This window comes from Muscardinus avellanarius (genome assembly GCF_963383645.1).
Source record: "Muscardinus avellanarius genome assembly, chromosome: 21".
In the NCBI taxonomy this organism is placed as follows: Eukaryota; Metazoa; Chordata; class Mammalia; order Rodentia; family Gliridae; genus Muscardinus; species Muscardinus avellanarius.
In genome coordinates, this window is record NC_137807.1 from 15556539 (window position 1) to 15568285 (window position 11747).

An 11747-nucleotide genomic window follows, 5' to 3' on the forward strand; every position below is an offset into this window, starting at 1 on the left:
GTCCTGGGCTTTTCTTTGATGGTAAGCTCTTTATTGCTGTTTCAATCTCTTTGATTGTTATTGGTTGGTTTAAGTGTTCTATATCTTCTTGACTCAGTTTAGGAAGGTTGTATTTATCTAGGAAGTTGTCGATTTCCTCCAGGTTTTCCATTTTGTTGGAGTATAGTTTTTCAAAGTAGTTTCTGATAATCCTCTGGATTTCTACGCTGTCAGTAGTAATGTCTCCTTTTTCATCCCTTATCTTCATAATTTGGGTTGATTCTCTCTTTTTTTTAGTTAGGTTGGCTAATGGTTTATCAATCTTGTTAATTTTTTCAAGAAACCAGCTTTTAGTTTTGTTGATTTTCTGTATTGTTTTTTTATTCTCTATTTCGTTAATTTCTGCTCTAATTTTAATAATTTCCCGTCTTCTGCTGGCTTTGGGGTTCAATTGTTCCTGCTTTTCAAGGGCTTTGAGGTGTGTCATAAGGCTATTTATTTGAAGATTTTCTGTTTTTCTTATGTGAGCACTCAGTGCTATAAATTTTCCTCTTAATACTGCCTTCAAAGTGTCCCAGAGGTTTTGATATGTTGTTTCTTTATTTTCATTTGTTTCTAGAAATTTCTTGATTTCACCTCTTACATCTTCTATGACCCATTCTTCATTCAGAAGTGTGGTGTTCAGTCTCCACATGTTTATGTTGTTTCTCTGAGTCTTCTTATAGTTGATTTCTAGTTTCATTCCATTATGGTCTGAAATGACACAGGGAAGTATGTAACATTTTTTAAATTTGCTAGTGCTCATTTTGTGTCCCAGGATGTGATCTATTTTGGAGAAGGTTCCATGAGCAGCTGAGAAAAATGTAAACTCTGCTGTAGTTGGGTGAAATATTCTATATGAGTCCAACAGGTCCATTTGGTTAATGGTGTTCTTTAGTTCTGAGACATCTTTACTGACCCTTTGTCTGGAAGATCGGTCTAGTATTGTGAGAGGTGTGTTGAAGTCTCCCAGTATTATTGTGTTGGGATTTATGTGTGACTTCATATCACAAAGAGTTTGATTTATGAAAGTAGCTGCCCCTATGTTTGGGGCATAGATGTTGATTATTGTTATTTCCTCTTGCTGGACTATTCCTTTTACCAGTAAGATGTGACCTTCTTTGTCTCTTCTAATAAGTTTGGGTTTGAAGTCTAACTTGTCTGATATCATAGTTGCTACTCCTGCTTGTCTTCGAGTACCATTAGCATGGATTACCTTGCTCCAGCCCTTTACCTTGAGTTTGTTCCTATCTTTACTTGTAAGGTGTGTTTCTTGTAAGCAGCAGATGGATGGATTCTGGCTTTTAATCCATTTTGCCACTTTATGTCTTTTTATTGGGGAGTTGAGGCCGTTTACATTAAGTGTGATTATAGAGAGATAATTTTTAATTCCCAACATGTTAAGATCTTATTTCTGTTTAAGATACTGTTTATTCTTCTTTGCTTAGTTGTCTGCTGGATGGGAATTCTTGTTTCTTTGGTTCTGGCGTGTATTACCCATTTCCTCTTTGCAGTTAATCTCCTTGAGTATTTTCTCTAGCGCTGGTTTTGAAGACATAAATTCCTTCAGTTGCTGTTTGTCATGGAAGCTTCTTATTTCCCCATCTAATTTGATGGATAGTTTTGCTGGGTAGGAAATTTTTGGCTGGAAGTTGTTTTCTTTCAGAGTTTGGAATATGTTACTCCAAGCCCTTCTGGCTTTCATGACTTGGTTTGGGAAGTCTGGAGTGATTCTAATTGGTTTGCCTCTGTATGTCACGTGGCCTTTTGTTTTTGTTGCCTTTAAGATTCTCTCCTTGGCTTCCACATTAGTCATTTTGACAATTATGTGGCGTGGGGATCCTCTTCTCTGATCCTGTCTAAAGGGAGTTCTATATGTTTCCTGGATCTGTGTATCGACCTCTTGCTCTATGTTTGGAAAATTTTCTGCTATTACTTCCTTGAAGAGATTGTTGATCCCTTTGGTTTCACCTTCTTTTCCCTCCTCTATTCCAATTATTCTTAGGTTAGCTCTCTTGAAATGGGCCCATATTTCTTCAATGTCAGATTCCTGCTGTCGGGTTTTTTTTTTCTAAATTAGAAACTATGCGTTCATTTTTAGAATGATCATCTTCAAGGAGCGAGATTCTATTCTCCATGTGGTCTAATCTGTTGTTTATACTTTGAATTGAGGCCTTTACTTCATTAATTGCATCCTTTATCTCTTTTTGACTCTCTCTAAATTCTTTTCGAAAGTCCTCTATTATTTCTAAAGTTATTTTCCTAATTTGATCTTCTAGAGATCTTTGGGTTTCTGTGTTATCAGATTCTGATGTTGTGGGGTTGTTGGCATTCACTGCTCCATTGTTATTTCTCTTTCCCATGATTTTGGAAGTTTGTGCCTTCTCTGGGTTCTTCCCTGAGTCACTACGAGTTCACTTAAGATGCTCTGGATCTCGTGTCTGTGGTATCTCAGACACCACTACTCCTTAACTGGTTTGTATCACAAAGTCTCAGACCCAGGGAGTCAATCAAGGCTGCTTAGACCGTGGGGAGTGCCAAGTTGGGCGTTCTCCAGTGGGGAGTTGTGACTATGGTATGATATCTCTGCCACTGCCACTCCCCCCCTGGGCTGCACTGCTAAAATCTCCGACCCAGGGAGACTATCTGCGCAAGTCCCTGGGAGCGCAGTACTGGGATTTCTTTCCTAGGGGTCACAATTTGACTCACGGTTATTGAGTGCGCTGATGGAGCTGTAGTGAACTTGGTGGATTCGCTGCTGCCGCCACTGGCAATATGGCACCACTGCCACGCCCTTGGCCGTGATGCGGCGTATTTCTTCTCTGGTTTTGAACTCCGCTCTGAGTCCCTGCCAGTTGTGCTGTGCTCGGCCCTTGGGAGCTTTAGATGTTCCCGCTGCCGCCAGCAGTAAGACGCTGCTTCTGCGTCCTAGGCCGCGAGGCCAAAGTACCTCCTCTCTGGATTTGAGCTCTGTTTTGAGTCTCCCTCCTCTCTGGAGCCTGGTGCTACTAGGGGAGATGTAGGCCGCGCCGCTCCGGCCGCTCTGCGCCCGGCTCTGGCTGCTCTGCACCGCGGGTCTGGCCACTCCGGCCGCTCCGGCCTTTCCGCAACGCGGCTCTGGCTGCTCCGGCTGTTCTGGCCGCTCCGCTCCGGCTGTTCTGGCCGCTCTGCTCGGCTGCTCTGGCCGCTCCGCTCAGCTGTTCTGGCCGCTCCGCTCCAGCTGCTCCAGCCGCTCCACTCCGCGGCTCTGGCCACTCCGCGCGGCCGCTCCAGGTAATCCGCGCGGCCGCTCCAGGCAATCCGCGCTGCGGCTCTGGCTGCTCCGGCTGTTCTGGCCGCTCTGCTTGGCTGTTCTGGCCGCTCTACTCGGCTGCTCTGAACCGCGGCTTCGGCTGCTCTGCACCGCGGGTCTGGCCACTCCGGCCGCTCTGGCGGTTCCGCGACCCGGCAGGCAGCTCCACTCTGCGGCTCCCCCCAATCCGCGCTGCGGCTCTGGCCGCTCAGCGCCGCGCGGGCGCGGCACTTCGGGCTGGTTTTTTTCTGGTGTCTTGTTTTTCCAGCCCTTTTTCTCTGTCCCTTGTAGTTACCGTTTTTATTTCTTTGCTGGTGGTGTTTTCTGGCTCTGAAAGGCGCTGGTTTTGTGGTAGTAGAGTTGGATTGTTAGCGGGACTTGTAAGTGCCGCTTTCCTCCGTCGCCATCTTCCCGGAAGTCCCCACTTTATAGATTTTAATTTATATAATTTCCATTATCATTTATTTCTAAATATAATTCTTGTAATTCTTTCTTTCTTGGTGCTGCTACTGAGGATTAAGTCCAGGGGCATTTTTTTTTTTTTTTGGTGGTACTGGGGTTCCTGGAAGCCCTTCTAACTCCGGGCTACACTCCCAGACCTATATGTATATGTGTGTGTGTGTGTATACATATATATATATATGTATACACACACACACATATATATGTATATATAAATTATATATATAAATATATATTTATAAATATATATAAATTTATAAATATATATTTTTATAAATGTATATATAAATTTTATAAATATATAAATATATAAATATATATTTTTTAAATTTGGAAACAGGGTCTCCGAAGCCAGCACAGCTGGCTTCAAACCTGCACGACCCTCCTGTCTCCGCCTCCCAAGCGCAGGGATTACAAGCGTGCGCCACCACGCCCGGCGAGTCCAGGGGCATCCTACCTCCAAGCTATACCCCCAGCTTTTTTTTTTAACAGGACCTCACTAAGTTGCTGAGTCTGAGCTCAAATCTGTGATCTTCCTGTCACAGCCTCCCAAGTACTGGGATTACAGGCGTGTGTCACTGTCCCTGGCTATCGTCTCACTTACATTATGATTTTTCATGGACATTTGAGTATAGAGGTATGCTTCAAATTTTTGATACTATAACAAATATCTTTGTACTTGAGAATTTTTGTATTTTTGCCAACATACTTAGGACATATTTTTAGAAATTTGGTTGCTGGTCAAAGGGTTGATACCTATGAAGTTTTGTTATATGCTCCAAATTCTCTTCTTTATGATTTGGATTATGTTCTGCTGCTAACGATGTCGCGATGTAGCGGTGCCTGTTTCTTACAGACTTCCTAAACTTGTGGATTTTTGCCACGGATAGATGAGAACTGATTTCTCAGTATAGTGTTAATTTTTTTTAGTGAGCTTAAGAACAACTTGTTTTTTTATCACCTCTCTTTGCTGTTGTTTATTTCTTCCCTATTTTGGAAATCCATTCTATATTATGGATATCAAACCCTTTAGCACATAGTAGGCAAGTTTCTCCCACTTTTCTTACTTTTCACTTAGTTTTTTTACTTTATACCCACAAAACTATTCTATGTTTATATAATCACATTTATCTCTATTTTCTTAGGGAATCTTCTAAGACATAGATTCCCAAACTTATTGGCCCCCGTTTTGGAAAATAAAAATTACACAGCTTCCTTTTGGGCAGTTCCACTGCCCCCTTATTTTTATTTTTTATTTTTATTTATTTATTTTTTTGGTGGTACTGGGGTTCCTGGAAGCCCTTCTACCTCTGGGCTACACTCCCAGACCTATTTTTACATTTTTATTTGGAAACAGGGTCTCCTAAGCCAGCATGCGCGGCTGGCTTCGGACCTGCGCGATCCTCCTGTCTCTGCCTCCCAAGCGCGGGGATTACAAGCGTGCGCCACCACGCCCGGCTCCCTTATTTTTATTCAGTGCTCTAAACTGCACCAGAGGTTACTGTGCACTCCCCTTCCCCAGAGTATCCCAGGCTTTGGGAATCAATGCTCTAATACAAATAGTTGTAATTTTTTTTCCTTCTTTTTTTGGTTCTGGGTTTTTTTCTTCTTTTTTTTTTTTCTTCTTCTTCTGTTTTTTTTTTTTCTTTTTTTGGTTCTGGGGATTGAGCCCAGGGTCATTCTACCCTTGAGCTATACCTGCAGTCCTTTTTTTTTTTTTTTCTTGTTTTGAAACAGGGTCTCTCCAAGTTGCCCGGGCTAGCCTCAAATCCCCAATCTTTCTGTCTCAGCCTCCCAAACACTGGTATTACAGGTGTGCACATCAAGCCCAGCTGGTTGTAATCATCTCTTCCACTCATCTGTACTATACACTGGTAAGGATTTCTTTCCCCATGTTTTGTGATAATTTGTCTTTCTTTTTTCTTTTCCTTTTTGTTTTAGAGCATCCTGAGAAATCTCAGGGGTGTCTCAAGAAGGCCTATGACTTATTCTGCGGCTTTCAGAAGATAGTACCCAAGCTGACCAAAGAGGAGGAAGCAGCCTTGAAGGAGAAGCTCACAGACACGTCAGAGAAGCCCCTGTGGAGGACCGTCGTGAACATCAACGCCATCCTCCTCTTGGCTGTTGCCGTCTTTTTCTATGCCTATTTTGCCTGAACTCTGCCTGAGCCACTAGAATATTTACTAAGTGAAATATAACTTTATTGATTTTTATATTACAGTTGTTGTATTGCGAGGGGGATTCACAATTGTTAATTTTATACAATTTGGTGGCTTTAGACTTGATATTTTGCTTTTGTTTTTCCTTGTGTAAATAAAAAGAGTGATCATTTGTAAAACTAGTACACGTTTATCCTTTAAGTGTGTCAACCGTGCAAATAGGCCCCAAATCTTTTTATGGCTATTGAAATATAATTAGCAAAGAAAATGTATTTATATTTAATGTGTCCAACATGATGATTTAATGATCACAGTCAAATTAATTCACATAGTCCCCTTTCTTGTACGTGGAGAGAACACTTAAGATCTATGCTTTTGGCAAGTTTCAAGTGCACAATATGCCTGCAGGCTAGATCCCCAGAATATATTCATCTTATCACTGAACATTTGTGTCCTTTGACTAACAAATACCCTCCATTCCTCCACACCCTCAGCTCCTGCAACCAGCGTTGTCTCAGTCTGTTCTGTGATGCTTAGAATACTCGAGCCTGGGAAAAAGTAGGGATTTAATTTTTACAGTTCCACGGGCTAGAAAATCCAAGATCAAGGGACCAGCATCATTCCAAGGCCAAGATCAAGGGACCAGCTCATTCCAAGGCCAAAGTGGAAGAGAGCCCAGGAGAGAAGAAGAGGGGCCAGTCTCCTTTCATTAGGAACCCACTCCTGGCTCCTGTGATGACCATTTTTATCCATTCCTGAGGGAAGAGCCCTTGACCTAATCTCCTTTTAAAGGCTCTGCCTCTCCACACTGATCACTGAAAACTAGTTTTCAACAGTGAACTTTCAGGACACATTTGATCATAGCTTCCCACGCCGGGGCCCCCAAATTCATGTCTTTCTCACAGCAAAATGTATTCATTCCACAAAGGCTTACAAAGGGTTTCGTTTGTTCCAGCATCAGCTCAAAAGTAAAATAATCTCTCAGGAAGCACAGAGTTGCAACTAAATCAGATATGGGTGAGACTCTGAACATGATTCAGCCTGAGGAAATTTCCCTTCAGCTGTGAGCCTGTGAAATTAAACAAGTTGTCTATTTCCAAAATACATTGATGGGACAGACATAGGAGAGACATTCCTTTTCCTGAGGGAGAGACAGGCAGGGAGAAAGGGAGAAAGGGAGATAGAGAGGTAATTGGCCCCTAATCCAAAACTCAAGAAGGAAAACTGTGTGTGTGTGTGTGTGTGTGTGTGTGTGTATGTGTGTGTGTGTTACTGGGGAGTGAACCCAGTAGCATTCTCCCTCCAAGCTATACCTCCAGCCCTCTTTTTTATTTTTTGTTTTTGAAACAGACTCTCACTAGGTTACTGAGTCTTGCTACATTGCTGAGGCTGTTCTCAAAATGCGATCCTCCTGTCTCAGCCTCCCAAGTATTGGGATTAAAGATGTGTCCCACCACATCCAGTCTATGTTTGGATACATGTATGTATACCTGATCATGCTTGTGTATGCACAAGTATGAACATGTATGTGCGTGTACCTGAATCACACAACAGATGCCTTTGATATATGATTCAGTGTTATGTAGGAGGAAGAGTAAATGGAACTGGAGATAAACATAAAGGTCAGGCATGGTGGCACATGCTTGTAATCCCAGCATTCAGGAGTGGAGACAGGAGGATCATAGTTAAGGCCCTTTGCAACTCAGTGAGACCCTGTTTCATGTATAAAAAAGACTAAAAGAAATAGGGCTAGGGGTGTAGCTCAGAGGTAGAATGCCTCTGGGTTCTATCCTCAATACTGAAAAAAAAAACCTTTTTCATGGATAAGGAACAGTTCTCCCTAGGCAGAAGAAAGTGTGTAGAAAATCTCAGATTGAGAGATCATGCCGCCCAAGTGAGGAACTGGAAATGGAATGGTGTGGCTGGAGTGCAGGCATCCAAGAGAGGATGAAAGAGGACAAAGATGAAGAGACGGACAGGACCATGACCTGCAGGGGCCTGCATGCAACAGAGACAGAGAGAGACCATGACCTGCAGGGGCCTGCATGCAACAGAGAGAGAGACAGAGAGACAGAGTGAGGACCTGACCTACAGGAGGGGCCTGCATGCAAGAGAGAGAGAGAGAGAGAGCGAGAGAGAGAGAGAGAGAGAGAGGAGGACCATGACCTGCATGGGCTTGCATGCAACAGAGACAGACAGACAGACAGACCCAGACAGATAAACAGACAGACCAAGACAGACAGACAGACAGACAGACAGACAGACAGACAGACAGAGAGAGGACCATGACCTGCAGGGGCCTGCATGCAACAGAGACAGAGAGAGACCATGACCTGCAGGGGCCTGCATGCAACAGAGAGAGAGAGACAGAGAGACAGAGTGAGGACCTGACCTACAGGAGGGGCCTGCATGCAACAGAGGGGGGGGAGGACCATGACCTGCAGGGGCCTGCATGCAACATAGACAGACAGACAGACAGACCGAGACAGACAGACAGACAGACCAAGACAGACAGACAGAGAGAGGACCATGACCTACAGGGGCCTGTATGCACCAGGACAGTGGAGGGCTGGGATCCGTGTGTGTGTGTGTGTGTGTGTGTGTGTGTGTGTGTGTGTGTGTGTATGTTTTACTAGGGTTTGAACCCAGGGGCATTCTACCCCCAGCCCTTTGAAACAGGGTCTCACTAGGTTGTGGAGGGTCTAAGTTGCTGAAGCTGTTCTATTCTTCCTCTTCTTCTTCTTCTTCTTCTTCTTCTTCTTCTTCTTCTTCTTCTTCTTCTTCTTCTTCTTCTTCTTCTTTTTCTTCTTCTTCTTCTTCTTCTTCTTCTTTTTCTTCTTCTTCTTCTTCTTCTTCTTCTTCTTCTTCTTCTTCTTCCTCTTCTTCTTCTTCTTTATTATTTTTAATTTTTTATTGGTGCATTATAATCATACATCACATTGGAATACAAGATTTGAGAGTATATACAAGAACACATCATCCAATTGGCCCACATCCAATCCCCATCCCATTCCCTCCTCCTCCCTCGATACCATGTTTGATTGGTGGTTATCTTTGATACATTTGTTTATGTACCTCCTGAGTTTTAAAGAGGTTCCATCCTCCCCCATCCCATCCCCTCTGACTGGTCACCTTAATTGCTTCTCTATAGGGCCCTTTCTGCAACTTGACCTCCTCCTGTTACCCCTTTCCTCTTAGATTTTGCTAGCTAGGGTATCGTCCCCTAAGACTCCGACCCGCACGGGCTTAGAGAACGACACAGACACCTTTTCAGCTGAAATATGAATTCTTCTTTAATGGATCCTTAATATGTCTCTTCTTCCTTCTTATTCTTAATATGTCTTCAATATGTCTGACAATGCGTACAGCAAGCACAATATATATCAGCATCATAATCCCTCCTTCTATTCCCTACCAACCCCAAGCTTCCACAGCTAGGGCATGCACATTTCTGACTCTCTCATAGGCAGGCTGGTGGGAGGCGTCACTGATCATTCTGCAGGCACGTAGCATGGCACACTGCGCATGCTCAAGGAGACGTCCATCTTGTGAGTCTCATGACTTGGCTGCAAGCCTAGGCACCATCTTGAATCCACGCTGGCAACAAGCCTGGGTGCCATCTCGGTCCAGTCGAGTGGGCCCCGACATCTCCCCCTTTTTGTTTTATTAAAATAAGGCTCGGGATCGTGTCTGTCTTAGGTTGTCGACCCTCAAGGACCAGTCTTACCCGTCATTGGGAGAACAATAGCATGATTGTTTCCCTGTCTTAGGTTGAAAGGTCCCGGGGACGATCTTACCCGTCTTTGACTACCGATCCAGCATACTGAGTCATACATGGGAAGATGAGCCAGCTTCAAGGGCTGCCATAGTTTGCACCAATATGCGCTGTTGTTGCAGTGTGCGTTGTCGAGTTTGCCTGACATATCCAACCAGGAAACAGCATGCTACCACCAGCAAGAATGCCCAGAATGCCATGCCACCCCAATCTTTTAAAAAACCCAAAGTTCCATGTATCAAGTCCATCCATTGTTGTACTGTGGCGACTTCCACACGGGTAGAATTAATTGCAACCATGGACGCTCGAAGCTCAATCATGGTGTGTTCAAATTCACAGCTCCAAGTCCCTAGAAGCATCTTGCTTAATTGTCGAGACAAATTATCTGCATGGGAGAAATTCTGATACTGCACATATGTTATACATAATCCAGATAATTTATGAATACATGGTACCATGGCCATTTGCCCTAGAATGTCAACCTGCTCTTGTAACAGGTCTACTCTTTGATTTACCATTAATATGCCAGCTTTAAGTTGTCCATTTATTTGAGCTTGCTGAGCCATGGCAGTAGCCACATGTGAGGATAGGGCATTCATAGTGGCTGCAGTATTTATAGACGTTGCCAAAGCGGCAGCAGCTGTAATTGCCGCGGTCACAGAGGCTACAATTACAGCAATAAGAGCAGAAATTCCAAAATCTCTCTTTTCTCGGTTCAGCAAAACTGGAAGGGAATTTACATCCACTCTTATTGGCCAAGGAACTGCTATAGGCAGTCGCATTACTACTGCCCAAGGGTGCATAGAAGCATTCCAGCAGAAAGTTAGAAAACAGGTATCAATAAAACAACCTAGACTATCATTAACCAAGGAACTATTAGAAACAAGCCAAAAAAATGGAGTAGTTACACAAACAGGAGTGGGTCCAAACGGGAGTTGTGGTCCCATTGAACAATTTACTTTAACGCTATCCTCAAAAGTATCAGAAAAATTCTGAGAATAGCTGCAATTCTTTACAGTTCCCCCTAAAATCATAGACATAGCTGTTATATCAGTACAGCCTCCTGCTATCCCACAGAGAAGCCAAATATTAAAAGAATTGGGCGGCTTATACTATATAGGATTTTGATATGTATAATTATACCCTGCCCAAGTATGATTGCGCATAGTAGATATGCCTGGAGAAAAACTTAAATCATAGCCTGAAGAGGCCCAGACTACCTTAGAGTCTTGGCAGTCAGTCCATTTAAATGGCCAGCTACGTGGGCTATAACATTTTGGAGCCCACCGCGGCTGCAAAGGAGCTGTTTTATTTTCGGGATTTCCATATCTAGAAAATGCTAAAGGAGCATATCCTTCTAAAACAGTAACATTTCCTATGGGACTGGAATCATTAAATGGCTGAAATTTTCCCATAGTCTGATTATATAACTGCACACATGGATTAGGACTATCATAGGTATCATTCAAAATTTTATTAGCATAAAAACATAAACTGCCACTTAAAGTTATATTGAAGAATGCATAAGGCCTAATTTCTTCATCAAAGGGAATCCAGGGCAAATTTAAGGAACTATTGGTCGTAAAGAACCGAGGAAAAATGGTGGCAGTGGTGGACACAGGTAAAAGAAGAGGGAAAGCAGAAATAATTCCCCAAAGATCTTTTTCACTTATTCCAATGTGAAACATTACCAACAGAGATAGCCATATCCATTTGTTGCTTGGCATCTTCCATTGGTTTCTGTACATGGCGCACCAATCTTTTAGGAACCCAAATTGGCGAGTCTTTTTCCTGTGGGAAAACACATACCGACCCTCGAGCCCACGTTAGCACTGGATCCGGACCATTCCATGCTCCTGTAAGAATATCTTTCCACATTGCTTGCCCTGCATAGCGCTCATGAGGCCTGTAATGTCTTTCCACTGTTGTTCGTCCATTGGCATCCAACATTAAAAAATTTAGAATAAATAATATAAGATTTAGTTTATCTTTTGGTGTGGTCCAGTGAGCCCCTATCCCCCCTTTTTGTTTTATTAAAGCA

General features: G+C 43.2%; 1 protein-coding gene across 1 annotated transcript in view; it reads left to right on the forward strand.

Annotated features, from left to right (window-relative positions):
* Positions 1–5928, forward strand: part of LOC308277993 (solute carrier family 5 member 4) — a gene marked incomplete at both ends in the record, with an annotated part of 47059 nt that extends 41131 nt beyond the window's left edge. The window contains one exon of the mRNA XM_080717564.1: positions 5714–5928. Coding sequence (XP_080573690.1) covers positions 5714–5928 — 215 coding nt within the window. The remainder of the gene's footprint in view (positions 1–5713) is intronic.
* Positions 5929–11747: the final 5819 nt, after the last annotated feature.